At 37.8% G+C, this 20166-nt stretch overlaps 3 protein-coding genes across 3 annotated transcripts; 2 read left to right on the top strand and 1 right to left on the bottom strand.

Moving 5' to 3' along the window:
• LOC138308094 (serine-rich adhesin for platelets-like) lies at nt 1-3478 on the top strand. The gene is made up of 4 exons (XM_069249042.1): nt 1-85; nt 1389-1992; nt 2027-2974; nt 3067-3478. The coding sequence occupies exons 1-4, from the start codon at nt 1-3 to the stop codon at nt 3476-3478; spliced, it is 2049 nt and encodes a 682-aa protein (XP_069105143.1).
• A 64-nt stretch (nt 3479-3542) lies between these two features.
• On the bottom strand, nt 3543-8232 carry LOC138308093 (uncharacterized). Its single transcript, XM_069249041.1, has 3 exons — nt 8043-8232; nt 5391-5950; nt 3543-4217 (listed from the first exon to the last, which is right to left on the bottom strand). Exons 1-3 carry the CDS (start codon nt 8230-8232, stop codon nt 3543-3545), a joined length of 1425 nt encoding a protein of 474 aa, XP_069105142.1.
• Nucleotides 8233-9453: 1221 nt separating this feature from the next.
• Nucleotides 9454-18981, top strand: LOC138308092 (divergent protein kinase domain 2A-like). Its single transcript, XM_069249040.1, has 4 exons — nt 9454-9602; nt 11204-11952; nt 12303-12435; nt 14526-18981. Exons 2-4 carry the CDS (start codon nt 11251-11253, stop codon nt 14888-14890), a joined length of 1200 nt encoding a protein of 399 aa, XP_069105141.1. The 5' UTR covers nt 9454-9602; nt 11204-11250; the 3' UTR covers nt 14891-18981.
• Nucleotides 18982-20166: the final 1185 nt, after the last annotated feature.

The following is a 20166-nucleotide window of genomic DNA, read 5'->3' as shown; positions in this document are numbered from 1 at the left end:
ATGGATCATTCCTTACTTGAGGGTTGGACAGAGAAAACTCTCTTCCCTCAGATGAGTTTTACGACAGCTTCAGGTCAGAGGTCAGGTCAGTCGAGAGGATCCCCCTCGGGTAGAGATTTCTCTGTCCTACCCTTAAGATAGGGAAAGATCATATTAGATTCCAATCACGAGGTTTGCCGAGTATTTGATAGATTAAGAATATTACCCAAAAGAGTTGAGATTCCTCTTGTCTCACCCGCAAGGGTGACTTATTATTTTTATCCTAACCTGTTCGTTTTCAAATGTATTTACTATTGATTATGTATAAATACACGGGTGACGTGATGCTTTACCATAATATTATATGACGTCAGCACAGTATCGCCATGACGTCATGGTATTATTGTCGTGACATAAATTGTTATGATCTTGCACGCTGTCTTGTCCGTGGTTAGATTACTAGAATCTTAATGCTGACATTGATGGACTGATAGGATCTTTCCCTAATTTGAAGGTAGAACACATATGTTTCTACCCGAGGTTAGACTGTCGTGAATCTTCTACGGGAAAAATGTATAATATCCTACATGAATTGTATGAGTTAATGTTTATAATTCCATATAACGTTTTACAACTTCCGGTTTATCACGCGATTATGCTCTCCGTTTGGAGACTGTCTTGCTCTGGGTAAAACAGAGAAATCTTACCCCTAGCAGAAGTCAGCTTTGGGTTAGGCAGAAATTTTTAGCATGAGACTTGCCAACATAACGCAGATTTTTTGTAAAGCCAACAATAATATTCGCCTTTGAAATAGATACTGAGAAAAACGCCAATTTAACGCAAAATGAAATTTCTACATTTGTGTAAGATCTAATTATAAGATCGACATGTCGGATAAAACAGATATGTACTGTAAACCAACCTTTATTCGTGTGCGATTTACTTTCGCGAATTTTGCGATCCAAGTTTGTCGCCGCGAATTAATATCTATATTGATAGGAATTACCATTACTTTTTTAGTAAATTGTTAAATCCGCAAACTTGTTTTGAAATAGAAAGAAAGTTGGTTTACAGTCATTCATCCTTTTGGGTTCGTCAGTAATGCTAATGGTTGTTAATTGTCAATGTCCATCATTTCCGAATTGTAATTATAAATTCAGTGTGCATTTTGTTTGGGATGTTTTGTTCTCTGTTTACAAGTTACGTGTGTATTGATCACCTGACTCAATCGATAATAAGAAAGTCCAGGTTATGAACAGATTTACCTATACACTGTACATATTGTATGGTACTGATGCGTCATGGTCCCGTCGTCAGGTGAATCCTTCTTCCTTGGTTCTTTCGGCGCTGTCCGCTACATTTTCCGGAGGTGTGCCGACTTGGGTGATCAGGTCCCAGCTAACACTCAGCTCTCCGGAGGTGTGCCGAATTGGGTGATCAGGTCCCAGCCCGGAACCACTCAGCTCTCCGGAGGTGTGCCGACTTGGGTGATCAGGTCCCAGCCCGGAACCACACAGCTCTCCGAGGTGCGCGGACTGGGGTGATCAGGTCCCAGCCCGGAACCACTCAGCTGTCCGCTACAACCTCCGGAGGTGCGCCAACTGGGATGATCAGGTCCCAACCCGGAACCACCCAGCTGTCCGCTACAACTTCCGGAGGTGCGCCGACTGGGGTGATCAGATCCCAGCCCGGAACCACTCAGCTCTCCGAAGGTGCGCCGAATGGGTTGATCAGGTCCCAGCCCGGAACCACTCAGCTGTCCGCTACAACCTCCGGAGGTGCGCCAACTGGGGTGATCAGACCTCTGCCCGGTACCACACAGCTCTCCGGAGGTGCGCCGACTGGGGTGATCAGGTCCAAGCTCGGAACCACTCAGCTGTTCGGAAGTGCGCCGACTTGGGTGATCAGGTCCAAGCCCGGAACCACTCAGCTGTCCGGAGGTGCAACTTCCGCCGAATGGGGTGATCAGGTCCCAGCCCGGAACCACTCAGCTGTCCGCTACAACTTCCGGAGGTGCGCCAACTTGGGTGATCAGTTGGGTGATCAGGTCTAAGACCGGAACCACTCAGCTGTCCGCTACAACCTTCGGAGGTGTACCAACTGGGGTGATCAGGTCCCAGCCCGGAACCACTCAGCTGTCCGGAAGTGCGCCGACTTGGGTGATCAGGTCCAAGCCCGGAACCACTCAGCTGTCCGCTACAACCTCCGGAGGTGCGCCAACTGGGATGATCAGGTCCCAACCCGGAACCTACCAGCTGTCCGCTACAACTTCGGAGGTGCGCGACTGGGGTGATCGATCCAGCCGGAACACTGTGCCAACTGGGGTGATCAGGTCCCAGCCCGGAACCACTCAGCTGTCCGCTACAACCTCCGGAGGTGCGCCAACTGGGGTGATCAGGTCTCTGCCCGGTACCACACAGCTCTCCGGAGGTGCGCCGACTGGGGTGATCAGGTCCAAGCTCGGAACCACTCAGCTGTTCGGAAGTGCGCCGACTTGGGTGATCAGGTCCAAGCCCGGAACCACTCAGCTGTCCGGAGGTGCGCCGAATGGGGTGATCAGGTCCCAGCCCGGAACCACTCAGCTGTCCGCTACAACTTCCGGAGGTGCGCCAACTTGGGTGATCAGGTCCCAGACCGGAACCACTCAGCTGTCCGCTACAACCTTCGGAGGTGTACCAACTGGGGTGATCAGGTCCCAGCCCGGAACCACTCGCCTCAGCTGTCCGCTACAACCTTCGGCAGTGTGCGCCAACTTGGGTGATCAGGTCCCAGACCGGAACCACTCAGCTGTCCGCTACAACCTTCGGAGGTGTACCAACTGGGGTGATCAGGTCCCAGCCCGGAACCACTCAGCTGTCCGGAGGTGCGCCGACTGGGGTGATCAGGTCCAAGCCCGGAACCACTCAGCTGTCCGCTACAACCTTCGGCGGTGTGCCAACTGGGGTGATCAGGTCCAAGCCCGGAACCACTCAGCTGTCTGCTACAACCTTCGGAGGTGCGCCGACTGGGGTGATCAGGTACCAGCACGGAACCACTCAGCTATCCGCTACAACCTACCTTCGGAGGTGTACCAACTGGGGTGATCAGGTCCCAGCCCGGAACCACTCAGCTGTCCGGAAGTGCGCCGACTTGGGTGATCAGGTCCAAGCCCGGAACCACTCAGCTGTCTGCTACAACCTTCGGCGGTGTGCCAACTTGGGTGATCAGGTCCAAGCCCGGAACCACTCAGCTGTCTGCTACAACCTTCGGCGGTGTGCCAACTTGGGTGATCAGGTCCAAGCCCGGAACCACTCAGCTCTCTGCTACAACCTCCGGAGGTGCGCCGACTGGGGTGATCAGGTCCCAGCCCGGAACCACTCAGCTGTCCGCTAATATAAAATATTACTATGACTCAAAGATTTTAGATGATATTTATTTAGAATTAGAAGTTCCGATCACTGGGTTTGAGAACCAAGTGTCTGTTTTACATTACAGAATTGTAAGGATTACATATTTTTAGTGCTAATTGAGTTTGGTTTTTTCATGAAAAAGGCAATGTTAGACTTATTCATTGAATTTTCTTCTCAAAGATAATTGTTCAAATGGATATCGGTCACAGCAATCAACCAAACAACTATAGCAACTACTGAAGACCAGAGCGACCCTCCATTCCCCGGCCCATTGCTGTGCGGAGGCTGTGAGGCGGGACCACTATCTGTGGTAACCGTTATATCAGCCCCGATAGTTTGTTCTGTTTGATCGTCTGCTGTCATGCCAAAGCTTGGAAAATCGTATTCGCACTGGGGAACAGAACATGGATCATCGTGGAGAAGGGCGTTGAATATGAATTCTGGGACAAAAGTACCCAGCTGTTGACATTCCTCACATTTTTCAAACAGAAATGAGAACAAAGACAAGTCATGTGGATTTTCCATTGTGTGTTCCACAATGATATCCAGTTGTATTAGAGCGCATGTCTCGGCGGACGTGTTACGTAATCCCAGGATCTCCCTGATATTCCAGTGCAGTAACCAGTAGGGTCCAATGTCTAAGTGTGCTGACACGGAACGTTTGGTAGCGTTTAGGAACTTCTCCGCAGCCTCTAAGGGTTGGTCGGTGTCGGAGTCATTTTCTAGATACATGTAAAGGAATCTCCAGGCTTGGACGGGCGCCACCACATCGAATACTCGAACACAAAACCCGTCTATGTATCTATCTCCTACAGTGCAAACACCGTCAGTGACATTCCTGTAGTCACCCTGTCAAAACACAACATATCCTTCTATGTTCAGTTCTTTCTAAGAATATGGTAGAACTAATGACACACATAAGCATTGCAGTGCATATAGATTTAATTAGAACAATCCTTATCCTAAATTTGCTACAGAACGGATTGGAGTACATCGGAGAACTTCCGCTTCCAATTAATCTGATATTCTTGGTTTCATGATTATCTCTATTCATATCAATATTTGATTGCGATCTGTTCTTGTTTAATATGTGTTGCATTATGTTATGGTGTTAAAAAACTGTCCTTATTTTCCTTTTAATTTGTAAGCATCGAACTGTATAGCAATAATACATGTGAGGCTATACAATGGTATTAAAGTTGATCATATACAATGTAGTAAAATCTGTATAAATATATTGTCAATATTGCACTATAGTGGCCATTACATGTAATTAAGATATTGACAATTGTGATATTGCGTATTTTGTATGTGAGGTTGTAAAAACGTTATAGAGTCTTACCACAAGGGGATTATTGTATAGGCATATCGTTATGTAATTCAGGACCGTCAACTACAAGGAGTCCATGAAGTTCCAGATAAAACAGATATTTAAAACTTCAAGTGATATATATTTATATATAGTTAAATCTTTAAAATGGCAACTTATTTCACTTTTTGTTCGGGTCATCGATATAAGTAATAATAATAATAACACTTCAAAATTGATTTAGAGATGTGATGTCTTAATACCGTAGGATATCTTTTTATTTTATTTTATTTTTTAAATTTTTACGCCTTTACTAAAAATAATCCCTAGCTCAGAGTGTTAAACACTGGCAAGCGATAGACCAGCCGCGTGTAAAGCCCCAGTAGTATATTTTGGTATCATCTTGGGTCCAGTTTCCTGAACTCTAAATAATTCCTTACATACTGAATCCCTACAGGATGGCATTGCACAAGTTACAGAAAGCCTCCTACATTTTGTAATTTAAGGTATTTACTTATTTTACTATAAGGGAAGTAATAAAAATATTATTCATGAGTGTTACATATCGCTGCCATTTCAATTTACTCGTCAGGATGTGCAATTAAGAAAGAAATTATGTAGGCTTATACATAGAATTCTTTTCATATTGAATACTATTGTATTAGAATGAACTGCCAATTATTTAACAATATTCATCAAGCTTTATAACTTACATTGACGGTACATTGGTAGCGATCGTCCGAGGTGTACCTGACGTCGATGTACCCAATCTGTATAGCACGCATCCATAGCCTCAAACAGCCGCACTTCCGACAGTGTTTGAACCATTGCGATGCCTCCAAGATCAGCTCGCACCCCATGGCCTCGGACATGTAAGTAAGGGTGGGGCCGACCTGGTCTGTGGGGACGGGTAACAGATCCAGTAACCTAAACACGTCACAGCTCCTAGGGGTCAGTCCGGGTAGTATCGGGACAAAGTCACTGTAGTAGTTACATAGCGCACAGAACGGGTTTCTAAACATAACAGGCACAGTAGATACTAAGGCGACCACTGGCAACAGGTTCACATCGGTCAAAGTGAAATCGTCATCGACATTTTCGCATTTCTCTTTTATTGTTTCATTTTCCCAATGTCTATTACATGTATTGACGATTCGACAGCGAGTCTGACCAACGTTGCTGCATAACAAGCCGTCTTGGAGGAAATTAAAGTCAGTGATTTCAGTCATCGGTCCGGTTATGTTAGTACAGCAGTCACCGAAGATGTTGCAGACTGGATCACAATAGCAATCACAGAGGTCTATATCGATTTTAAAGCAATCTGCATATAGCTCATGATAACAAGACTTTTCACATAACGTTACATCGTTTGTTCCGACAGGTTCCAGAACTAAAGTTGAGAAAACGAACATGAAACACCACCGATATCTCATTGTAGGAGAGGGATGACGTCTGTCGATGTGACTGTGCAGCAGGTTTCTGGCTGTATCACATAGTTTACCTTAAGCTTGATGTCACTAGATCTCAGTGCAGGTCTCTGTGCACGTGCTGTAATGACATATCGTCACCACATGTGCCTTATCTGATTCGTTGGGTATATTTGGTCGCGCCATTATTGCATAATAATGAATATCTAAAAATATAATTTATTCTCTTTTTCTTTTTGTTCTTGGGCAAGGTTGTCTTATATTATTGGCTGATATGCTTGTGTGATTTACATAATTAACACCTAATTTTATAATAATCACATCTATACAAAATCTGTCTCCCATGTCCCTCGTACCAGTACAATGCTGCAGTGCTTTGAAGATTAATTTTCATCGTTAATCAACCATGTTATCGGTTGTATAATCTTTTGTCATATTTACAATGTCGACGGAGAATCTACTCCCTATTGGTGAAGATGATTGGTAAGTTTTTTTTATCTCTCTACCATGACTAGGTTTTACTGAACTCTATAACCATTCCTTTTGGTAATCTGAAATGCTCATAACAATGGGGTAATCGATTTTTGTTACCTACTCGCGTACATGTATGTTTGTTTACACATCTTTAACATTGTAACGGTTTCCAATGTAGTGCTCTTTTTATTTGAATATCAATGCTACATATGGATCAACATGTAATTTTTTAAATAAATATATAAATAAATAAAAATAAAAATGAAAACATTAAGCTGATGCGTCTGTGATTTCCGTCGCTAAATGGTAAGTAGTGTTAGATCGTTCATTGTACACGATCTGATTGAACTACGCCCAGTCTGAGACATAATAACATTCTAATTTCCTCAGAGCTGCTGATATTGTTATTACCATTTACGGTCTATCTAGGTGTTACTGTACATATAACAATAAGTCATTACTTATGTAACAATACCGTTCCGTCTATATATGGTATTCTTTGGTGTACGTCAAAGGACTAAATTACCTGTTCTGATGTCTCCAGTTTTACTATGAGGTAAATGTAGAGATCGTAAGTGATCGGAACCGCTGGGGTATCAAGGATGTATTATAAGATACTCACCGTGTATTCTCTATATCATCCACTGTAAAATACCACAGTGCCTATATATGGCCCCATCGTTCTCTCGTACAAGTGAGAATTGAAATATGATAAATTATATGTGTATATTTCATATCGTTTCAAATTAGCTAGTGAACATGGCTATATACATGTAATTGACCAAAAGACATGGTTGAGTATAATCGTACGTACTGTTCATGCGTAATCATGTAATTAAAACAACAATGTAAGTCCTTATGACTTCTGGAGGCGTATCCTTGTATATGATCAAATAATTGATCAGGTAGCACTATAACAAGAAGGAGAGAATTTGGAGAGTTCATTGTGTCAGTGCTGGTCAAGGCGCGATTTAAAGGAGTTCACAGACTTTGCAGACACTACGTTTTCTTGCAAATTGTTCCATATATCTACAATTCTGTTGTTAAACCATTGTTTGCTGGTTACTTCTAGTCTGGATACTGGCTTCACGATCTTTTTAGAGTGACCTCTTGTGAAGGTGATGGGAGACATTGTAAACAATTTATCTTTGTCGACTTTATCGATGTTGTTGATAATCTTGAAAATTTGGATGAGATCGGAACGTTTTCTCCTATACTCAAGGCTTGGTAATCCTAAGGATATCAGTCGCTATTATTAGAATAAGTTGGTTATTCCATAATTTAATCTTTTGGTCGCTTTCCTGTGGACATTCTCGATCACAATTTTATCCTTAAGTAACATAGGGTTCCAAATGCAGGATGCATACTCCATATTAGGCCGAATCAGGGACTTGTACAAGTTAAGGAACATTGTTGTATCGATGTAGGAAAATGTTTTGAAGATCAGACCAGTTAATTTGTTACCTTTTGAAGCACGGTTGGAGGCATGCTCACTAAATTTCATTTTACTATCACAAGTTACGCCTAGATCTTTTTCGGATTTAGTTTTGGTGATTTCACTCTTTTGACCTTCATTTTCGATGTTATATTTGTTAATGTTGTCCTTGGAGTTACCGATACACTGGTATTTACACTTTTTGGCATTAAGTTGCATGCTCTAGGTCTCGGTCCATTTGCAAATATTCTCAACCTCTCTCTGTACATAGATCGTCTTTGTCATTTTTGCGTCGTCGGCGAACATTTTTATAGTTTGCACTACTTCCGGCATGTCGTTTACAAAAATTAAAAATAATATTTGCCCTAAAATCTGGGGACACCACTTGTGACATCACTTACGTAGGAGAATTCACCGTCAATACAGACCCGCAGCTTCATTTCCTCTGATACCACATATTTTTCCTATTTTAAAAGTAACTTTTTGTGAGGGGCCCTGTCGAAAGCTTTACTGAAATCGAGGTATATAATGTCGAAGTTTCCCCCTTCAACCATTTCATTGGAAATCTACAATTGTAATCTGTGACCTCGATGAGTTGTGTCACACAGGATTTCCCTTTCACGAAGCCATGCTGGTGATTTGAAAATAAGCCCATATGAGGTGTAATTTCATCTTTCAGAATTCGTTGAAGAATTTTGCATGGTATCGGCATTAGACTTATTGGACGATAATTTTCTGTTTTAAGTCTAGACCCATTTTTGTGAATCGGTGTTAAATGAGCGACCTTCCACTCTGATAGTAGACCTACTGTAGTGTTCCTTCTTCTATTGATTTCTTGAATATTATTTCTATAGTGGCTCAATCAGTTCATCAGATGTTTCTAAAATTAAATTAAATGCTTTTAACTGCTTGTATTCTCATAAATTATGCGACAAAAAGCAAGTTTTGGTTAAAGATGCTGCGGGTTCGGATCATAATACATTTTTTTTTCACCGAGTAATTTCACCCACTGCCCGGGACTAGTATTAACAGATATACGGCTCTTTTGATGTACATGTACATCAAATGACTAAATTACCTGTTCTATTCTGTTGCCTCCAGTTTTACTATGAGATTGCCCAGGGGTGTAGAGATCGTAAGTGATCGGAACCCCTGGACTATCGAGGATGATGATATGTAAAATTAGCAAAATAAATATAAGTTTTAACTAATATCTATTTTCTTTTCTTCATATGACAATTTTTTTTTAGCTAAACATGTGTTTATGTTTTTTTTAGATAAACTTTTTTTATTCATTCATTTATTCCTTCCTTCGTATATTCATTCACATTAAAATATTATCCGGAAAAAATAAAGTTGGTTCAAATGTTATATGACAATTATTCACATGGTTCTCATGGGCGTTTGTATCGAACCATCAAGACTGGAAAGTATCAAGCTTTCCGTTAACATCGATCGACGCGGAACTGTATGAAAGTTGAACTGCCGAAGTCCAGTTGAGTCCTCGATAATTCACAATTTTGTATATTTCCCAAATACTTCTACATAAACGTCTTGCTGCATTATGTTATAGATGTCAGGCGACCCAGGTATGATCGTTTTATATACATAGATAAATGACCAATGACCTAATTTTAAACTTCGAGTGTTAACGTTGCCACAGTACCTAAATTAGCTGCAACATTGTATTTGTATCTCAATAGGCGTTTAGACAGAAAATAGTGTCGTCTTTAGAGCTACAATTGGTGTGTACTACTGGTAATGAAGGAAAGTAGTAATTATGCAAATCATTATTAGAAACTTTGTATTTTATCGTACTTGTTTTATATCACTTAGATCTACATGTACCTAAAAGGCAATAAAATTGAATCGTATAAAATATCTAATTCTCAGCATGACATTATTTTTTCTACATATACATATGAAGGCCTTTAGAGAATGTATACGGCAAGTCTACAAATTATGAATTTGACGTCATGTGAGCGGTATTGCAGATATATAAAGAATGGTAGTTATGTTTGTTTTGGACAAAAATATTATGTAAAAGCTTGTATACATATAAAGTAATTGGAAACCTACAAATAAGAATAGAAAATTGAGCCCGAGTGATTTTTATTGGCAGTGCTCCACTAGGACACATAGGGACCAATTCGTACCCGGCCGAAAGGTGAAGTAGGCTGGGTATGTATATTCATTCTAGCAGTAAATAAGCAATCAACTTCAAGAGTATCTAGGAAAAATTCCAGTAGGGAAATAGCTGGTCTCTAGTTCTGAACTAGTTCTCTCCAAGTACCAATATTCCTGTACGCAAATTCACGTCAATGCTTTTCAAAAATAAAGTTTATTGTTAGGGCCTAAAGCACATACAGAGTAGACCTACATGTATATAGGTATGTATCATATATATTGACTCTTCAGATTTCTTAGAAATTGTTATTTGACCTATAAACTGCTAAAAGTAAAGGAGCTCTCAATGCAAGTGTCAACTTTATTTTTTATATCCCCTAATCATCATGTCAGGTTTTAAATTTCTCAACATATTAAGTTATAGGGCCTAGTTCTTCCCATCCTCGATATTCCAGGAAGTTATAGGGCCTAGTTCTTCCCATCCTCGATATTCCAGGAAGTTATAGGGCCTAGTTCTTCCCATCCTCGATATTCCAGGAAGTTATAGGGCCTAGTTCTTCCCATCCTCGATATTCCAGGAAGTTATAGGGCCTAGTTCTTCCCATCCTCGATATTCCAGGGGTTTCGATCACTTACGATCTCTACACCCCTGGACTATCTCATAGTGAAACTGGAGGCAACAGAATAGAACAGGTAATTTAGTCCTTTGATGTACATCAAAAGAGCCGTATAACGGTACACTGTGGTTGACTGTGTGGCTTTGATGTTAGGCGTCGCTCTCTCTGTAATCTTCAAAGGAAATGTTTGCTAGGCAGTGATTGGTCAAACATTTTCAGCTGAGCTGCCTTCAATTTCACTATGAGATAGTCCAGGGGTGTAGAGATCATAAGTGATCGGAACCCCTGGGGTATTGAGGATGAGCTCTTCCATAAATGCCAACTGAAAGCGATTCCATGATTAAATGATGGAGTACATAATGTGTTGTATATCAAAATATAAGATATTTTTTTAACAGTAAACCTATGATCAAGTTCAGTGTTATGGTATTGTATCCTTTTTACAGGTACTCTCTCGAGCGCTCCCTTCATGTGATTACCAAGCAAACTGAAAATGATTCCGGACCACGTTAGAAATCGACGTAGCGGTTCCAGTCAAAACCGTCAAATGAGGAATGTTCGTGTTGTTGTGTCTGATGCTGCAGCCACCATACGCAGACTGTCATGGCGGACCAAGTGTTTCTTACTAGCCACTCTGTGTCTATCAATGTATATCTACGGCAGTCTGATAGTGTCCCTGACGCGGAATCACCTCGTAGACGATGCGTTTCTACAGACTGATAAATGTCCAGCTTGCTATGGTCACAGTCTTTGCTGGGCATTCAAAGATAATCAGATTAAATTAAAGGGTTGGTCACAAGTGAGGCTCCTGGACTTTGTAAATATCAAAAATGTACATTTTGCTGAACATTCTGAACATGGTCAAACTATGGTTCTAAAAAAACTGGCTCACGACAAAGAACTTGACGAAATTGATGAGAAATTATGCCAAGATGCTTTGCGCCCAGTAGGCTGTGATATTGCACGAGTTCTGATGCGAACCAATACTGGTGATGAGATTCGACGTCTAGGGCTGTTACCAAAACATCTAAAAGGAACAGCGTCCATGTTCTCCTGTCCTACCTACAACCTGATTGATAAAGTGATGGAAAGTTACAAAGAGAAGCTGAAGCCAGACAACCCGGAGGTGATGACGAGGGACAAGTTACAACTCTATGTTACGGCTATCACTAACCCAGAACCATTGATGCTTCAGGTATACAACACATACAGATCTTCATTCTTAAACAACATAGAAATTAGAACTTTATAGAAAAGTGTGTATTGCATACTATTGAATTGAAAACATTTACTACTAATTGATCATAAACTGCAGTACTGTAAATGCAAACAGTATAACTAAGTACTGTTATCTGAATATTGGATCAAAATGAAAAAAAAATTCTGTATGTCTTGCGGATAAATGGCAGGATTTTGCATATATCATCAACATACCCAGGTTTTTTTTTCTGGATCAACTTTTAATACACAAGGTTTTGTACTTCACATGTATCAATTTATTTGTACATGTATAATTATTTTGTATGCTTAAAATTTGATTTTCAGACATTTCCTTCATCAGACGGTTGGCCTTTTCCAGAATATTATGGAGCTTGTGGAAGATTTATTGCAGTTAGCTATGAAGGAGAACCTCTATACAACTATTATAATGCTCCATGGCCTAAAAGGGTAAACTTAAGCACAATATTGGAAATAAATGTTAATGTTATAATGGTTAATTAATAAAAGAAAATACACATTTGGTTTCAAAAGAAAAAAACAACTCAATTTCAATTTTCAATTTCAACAAAATATTATTTCAATGAATAAACCTGTAATTTCCTTTTCAGTGGATAATTTTACTCCCTGGTTTCAATTTACCTAAATACAATATGACTGTACCAAACATATCAATTAAGAAACAAATTAATTATATCACATAATTATAGTTTTGTAACACTTTCCACTGGTACTCGGAAGTGACACACCACATAGTACAAACTTTTTCAAAAAGACCATCCGTTGATAGTTTGCCAAGGTCATTTTTCAACAGTACGGTCATTTTTTCATTTTTCAACAGACCTGCCGTGATAATTGACCCTAATTTGTGAAACTGGCGTATGACTAAAGTTTGCTCCATTAATATGGGAACATTGCAGAACCCCCTACATAGTTTACGCAACTTCCCTTGGATGTCAGGGATTGTTAGTTTTTTAAATAAAGACGTTTTACTCAAATACTGTTACATTTATGAAAAGTTTTAACTTGAGATTGGAAATAATTAATTTTTTATTCTTGTAATACAAGACGTTCCATTTATGAAAGGTAATATGTAGATATGTATTCACGAACGCCCATTTGAAGATAAGATGAAAACACATAGAAGATACTATAGTCGACTAGAGGTTAGAGGCAGATCTGACTTTTCATTGGATAAAAATATAAGTTACCATAGTCGACTAGAGGTTAGAGGCAGATCTGACTTTTCATTGGATAAACCAAATATATAAGTTACTATAGTGGACTAGAGGTTAGAGGCAGATCTGACTTTTCATTGGATAAACCAAATATAAGTTACTATAGTCGGGAGGACTAGAGGTTAGAGGCAGATCTGACTTTTCATTGGATAAACCAAATATAAGTGGACTAGAGGTTAGAGGCAGATCTGACTTTTCATTGGATAAACCAAATATAAGTTATCATAGTCGACTAGAGGTTAGAGGCAGATCTGACTTTTCATTGGATAAACCAAATATAAGTTACATAGTCCTAGAGGTTAGAGGCAGATTTGACTTTTCATATAAACAAAATAAGTGACTAGAGGTTAGAGGCAGATCTGACTTTTCATTGGATAAACCAAATATAAGTTACTATAGTGGACTAGAGGTTAGAGGCAGATCTGACTTTTCATTGGATAAACCAAATATAAGTTACTATAGTGGACTAGAGGTTAGAGGCAGATCTGACTTTTCATTGGATAAACCAAATATAAGTTACTATAGTGGACTAGAGGTTAGAGGCAGATCTGACTTTTCAATGGATAAACCAAATATAAGTTACCATAGTCGACTAGAGGTTAGAGGCAGATCTGACTTTTCATTGGATAAACCAAATATAAGTTACTATAGTGGACTAGAGGTTAGAGGCAGATCTGACTTTTCATTGGATAAACCAAATATAAGTTACCATAGTCGACTAGAGATTAGAGGCAGATCTGACTTTTCATTGGATAAACCAAATATAAGTTACTATAGTCCACTCAATACATAAGTGCACAGGGCACTGAAAAATTGAAAAAATAAAAAAATTAGAAGACTCTTAATAGAACCAAATTTTGTTAACATTTCACAAAATTTTTGCACAATCAAAATGCAAAAGAAATCAATTACAGAAACCTACACAGTTTTAATAGTTATAAGAGAGAAATTAATTTGAGGTAGGAAAATTCTAGTCTAAAGAATGGAGAGGGGCATTTATTATGGTAGAATATGGTATATCAATATTTGAAAAGTTGTAATGGTTTTAATGGTTCAAGAAGTATTCTGGTTTCATTGCAATGCCATTGCTTATTCAGCATTAGGATTGTACTTAATATGTTATTTTGTGTATGTATATTGTAAATACAACAAAATTTATGATATTGTGCATGCTTAAAGATATTGAGCTTATACATTTTAAAGATTTTGCTAAAAGAATTTGAAAGAGCTAAAATAAAAATCATTTACAAAACATGAAAGAGTTTGTTTATATTTAAAAAATGTATAATGTTGATTCACTTTTTTTTTGCAGTGAAGAAACCTTTATGGAACCAACTACATGAGAACAGATTTGATGAATGTGATGGAAAAAACTGTCTGACATTCTCAACAGAGGATTTGTGTTCCAGAATGGAGTCAGATCTAAACTATTACGCAGTGTGTAGAAACCTTCTATCAAAATATGCAAATGATGCAGATCTGGGCATGCCCAGTGGACTGCTACATGACATGCCAAACTTTGCTGTGGACGATTGGGACCTGGAACATTTATTGAATGAATGTGTGCACCCAACCGCGACAGAAGGTCGTCTCAAAGCCAAGGAAAGAATTATCCACGCTCTGGAGAACCTACGGAATGTAGAAGACTCTCGGGACGCAGCTCATCGTATATCATAGAGGGGAGATAACTCTGTCAAAAATATAATTTTATAAAATTCAGGATTATTTTAGACACCCAAGGATTTTAATTCATACTACACATCATGTACATGGTACATTAATTTGTAATGCGAGGATTCTTGTTACAAAATAAACTAGTTGAATATGTCTTTGTTGTATCAAAACATGGTACAAATTTTTTTTGTAATTATGGTATGATTCAAAATTTTAGTGCAAGCCTGTTGTCTTTATTTTCAAAGTGAAAACAATATGTTAGATTCTATCAAAGATTTTTTTTAAAATATTTTTTTTATGAAATGTTATGAAACCTATTTTAAGACATTGAATAAACATTTATTGGTACAAATTTGCATCATACACAGACATAATAATGTTTTTTTTAACAAGATCATGAATTGATTTATTACTTAGTGATATGAATGTTGTATTTCAATTCCAACACCATTACTGTGACCGTCAATGTACTGGTTATTGTGAAGAGATTGAACATTAGACAATACCTATGTTAGTTCTCTCACTGTATCTGGGAAGATGTGCCATACATGTGATGTACATTATACCTTCTGTTGTGTTAATCAGACAAAGTGCTATACTGTGTACATAATGATCTCATTCTACAGAAACCAGATATATTGCAAGAGGGGTTTAAAAGTGATATATCCTGATAAAATAACCATGATTATATTAGACTATATTTAATAGCTACGTATTTCTGATGTTTATAAATCCATAGATGAGGTAGTTGCCATGTCAGTAGATACCTATTAATTAAATTGATAAAACAGAAAAAATAAATACCTCTTACTCTTGCAAAAACGTTTTCATTAAAATTAAATACAATGTGATCCCCAAGAAGTTATAATAATCATAGAGGGAGTCATGGTCCTACATTGTCATTTGGGATAGTAACGATGATGATTGTTATTAATCATCAATATCATCGCTATTTGATAAGCATTTACAGGTTTGTCTTTAGATACTTTTGAAACTGTCATATAATGAGGAGAATTTATATACGCTGGCATGGATGGTACATGTATGGCTGTTTGTTAGAATGTAGAATTGGCTTTGCTTAAAAGGAAGCCCATCCATGGCCAGTCATACTGATTCTGTTATTTTCCTTGGAATTTCACAGTAGTTATAATACTTTCCTAATTGTATGCTGTGTCTTTTACATTTCCATCCATTGAATAAAACCTGTTTTATATATGTTAATACTTGCTATTAATTTAAAAAAAACTATTTGTATCACAAGATGTTTGACATATTTTATAGGAAATGTGTAGACATTTACATAAAATTTACATGTACAGTTCACTATGTATTATTTATTTTCTTGTGTCAAAGTCACACAAAAGTATCATGATATAGAGATTATGAATATTATAGTAAACTCATTAAAAAATAAAGAGTGAAGTCAAATATGAAAAAAAAACTAAAAAAACAACTTGTAATGAATGAACATTAAACAACTTAAAAAGTCATTTCCATAGAGTTACTATAGAGTTACCTGGTAATATAAAATTACATTTGAGAACAGGTGTGAGTATCATTGTAAAAGCCTGTCTACTCAAACTGTTGATTCATTACATGTTTGTTAAGGTGAATGTAGAAATCATAGTTTCACATTCTAATGTACATAATGTATGTAGTGTTACTCTGTTTTAGTTATTTTACATTTTATTTTATTTTTATTGTTGAATTTCTATAATCTACTGCTGTCAACAGATTAATTTTCTTTTTATTTGTTCTCTTTCTCATTTCTATTTTTATGTGATTGAATGTATGTAAAATTCTTAACATATCAATTAATTTGATGTATTTACGACAATGTACTTTGGTATGAATGTATGTACCAGTACTTTGTATACATATCATTCCATATTACAGTTGTCAGGCGAGATGAAATTAATGCTGTACCGTTGTGAGGTTCAGACAACACATAATGGTATGCTGGTTTTATGCTAGGCCAGTCTTACAGAGTGATCGAAGTGAATGATCGAATGATTTCTATTTTTATCTATGAAGTGTTTTGATACCAGCATAATATTTGTTTCAGTCTAATTACTAAGTAAAATACAATTAAATAATACAGTAAAGAAGGGGGTTGAAGCTAAATTGCTCTTCGTATATATTCCTTTTCTTCTATGTATTTAAAGCAGAAAATGTATTCCACCATAACTGAGTTGAGTGTGAGATGAGTGAAAGGAGTGTCTATCTGAACCAAACTCATCCATTTTACATCTATAATCCAATTGGTCACTATATGTGGTGCACTCAGTATGTGAGTGACCCGTCGAATAACATGATATATTCATCGTACAAAAATGTGTATCATTAACCAATTTTGTTTCCTTTCTCATTTGTAATCCCATTTTGTATATTACATCAGTATCTGTTCTTGAAGAAATGTTTTGATTTTTACAATTGTGTGTCTGGACTTTGTCTGTAAATACTAATTCACAATCACATCAATGTATACCAATCAACTCTCACACCCACACACCCTCCCACCCTCACACACATCAGTACTCAATCCAATATGGAATGGGTATAGTTACACACCTTCAGTGATAAATAGATAATTATATAATCCATGTGAGTTGGACTTTTTAGCCCACCATCATCAGATGGTGGGCTATTCAAATCGCCTTTCGTCCGTGGTCCGTCCGTCCGTCCGTTAACAATTCTTGTTACCGCTATTTCTCAGAAAGTGCTAAAGGGATCTTTTTCAAATTTCATGTGTAGGTTCCCCTATGGCCCTAGTTGTGCATATTGCATTTTGGGACTGATCGGTCAACAAGATGGCCGACAGGCGGCCATCTTGGATTTTGGTAGTTAAAGTTTGTTACCGCTATTTCTCAAAAAGTACTGAAGGGATCTTTCTCAAATTTCATATTTAGGTTCCCCTTGGACCCTAGTTGTGCATATTGCATTTTGGGACCGATCGGTGAACAAGATGGCTGACAGGCGGCCATATTTGATTTTGATAGTTAAAGTTTGTTACCGCTATTTCTCAAAAAGTACTGAAGGGATCTTTCTCAAATTTCATATTTAGGTTCCCCTTGGACTCTAGTTGTGCATATTGCATTTTGGGACCGATCGGTCAACAAGATGGCTGACAGGCGGCCATATTTGATTTTGATAGTTAAAGTTTGTTACCGCTATTTCTCAGAAAGTACTGAAGGGATCTTTCTCAAATTTCATATGTAAGTTCCCCTAGGACCCTAGTTGTGCATATTGCAATTTGGGACCGATCGGTCATCAAGATGGCCGACAAGCGGCCATCTTGGATTTTGATAGTTAAAGTTTGTTACCGCTATTTCTCAGAAAGTACTGAAGGGATCTTTCTCAAATTTCATATGTAGGTTCCCCTAGGGCCCTAGTTGTGCATATTGCATTTTGGGACCGATCGGTCAACAAGATGGCCGACAGGCGACCATCTTGGATTTTGGTAGTTAAAGTTTGTTACCGATATTTCTCAGAAAGTACTGAAGGGATTCTTCTCAAATTTCATATGTAGGTCCCCCTAGGGCCCTAGTTGTGCATATTGCATTTTGTAACTGATAGGTCAACCGCCATCTTCGATTTCATTGTTGAAGTTTGTTACCACTATTTCTTAGAAAGTACTATAGCGATCTGTCTCAAATTTTAAATGTAGTGTGTTTGAAAAAGTTTGAAAAGCAGGGAAAAGATCCCTCTTTCCATTGTCAAACAAAGATCATTCTTTGGTGGGCGCCAAGATCCCTTTGGGATCGCTTGTTGGAATGTCTCGGGACTCATTTTTGACAAATGAAATGTAGATGAAAACAACCAGTGAAAAAATAATTGTAAATTGACTTTATTTTCAAATGGTAGTATGATTATTTTTTTTATTAAATATACATTAATTAGTAATAGAAAGTTTTACCAATGAAGATGCATGATAAAAAGATAATACAAGATATTTCTTATGAACAATACGCAGATCTAATACATGTTATTGTACATGTACCAGGTATATATATCAATAATGGAGGTGAAAATATGAATGACCTTGTGATAAACATATAGTGATATTTTATAATAAAGATGTAACCATGTCCGAATTCAGTATGCTGTACTTAATTAAACGACATTAATTCACACCAAAAGAAAGGAAAAGTGTGAACAACACAATGGAACGATGAATGAATCAATCAAATATCATGATAGACTGATTAATGAAACAATTCAATAAAAAGATAGACTGATGAATGGATCAATTCATAACAAGATAGACTGATGAATATATCAATTCAATAACACAATAGACTGATGAATGAATCAATCCAAAAATACAACAGACTGATAAATGAATCAAATCATTATCCCAATAGACTGATGAATGAATCAATTAAATAACACAATAGACTGATGAATGAATCAATTCATTAACAATAGACTGATGAATGAATCAATTAAATAACATAAAACACAATAGACTGATGAATGAATCAATTAAATAACATAAAACACAATAGACTGATGAATGAATCAAGTTGTTCTGACGTTACGAAGCTTTATTGCATGGGTAGACTCGGCGACATGTAGGTAGGAGAGAATTGTACATTGTAGCTGTTTGTGTGTCACAAACAAAGGTAGGCAACTGTGACTAGACTACATAAGTTGGGGTAACTAGACAGCTAAAGATGCTCCGCCGCTGACAAATGGCACCTTTTCTCTATAAAAAGAGCAAATGCTAATGTCAAATTTGCAAGAGTATCGATCATTGCTTAAATTCTTTTCAGTTTTGTTTTTCATCTGATCACCAACAATTTTTAAACCGTATAAATACCTGTTATTGCAGGCCGAGGTACTTTAACCAGATTTGATGATCTTATTCTCTGGATCTTTTTGCCGAGTTAAGTGCTTCTGTACACAATTGTGTTATTCCATTGTTTCCTCTCGATTCGATTTCTCGAATTAGTGTTGTAGCATTTGTTGTAATCTAAGTTATTCGCTAAATGAATCATTTGAATTAATGCATTTTTAATTGTAACTTAACAAAGTTACTTCCTCAATTATAAGAGGTTCTTTTTAATTGTATAAATATTAGCGACAATGCGAAACAGACAACAGGGTAAACTTAAAATGCAAGACTTTTCCAAATCAATCTAAATTAAACAATACGTATCTGAAAGATGATTTAGTTTTTGAACGGTATAATGACACTAAGACAATGTACTCCCAATCAAGGAGTAAATATTTTATGCATTTAGTTTAAACGACTGAATTCGCAAAACAAATCTATG

Source organism: Argopecten irradians, chromosome 14, assembly GCF_041381155.1.
Source record: "Argopecten irradians isolate NY chromosome 14, Ai_NY, whole genome shotgun sequence".
In the NCBI taxonomy this organism is placed as follows: domain Eukaryota; kingdom Metazoa; phylum Mollusca; class Bivalvia; order Pectinida; family Pectinidae; genus Argopecten; species Argopecten irradians.
The sequence above is the reverse complement of the archived record's forward strand: the minus strand, read 5'-3'. Positions and strand labels throughout refer to the sequence as shown.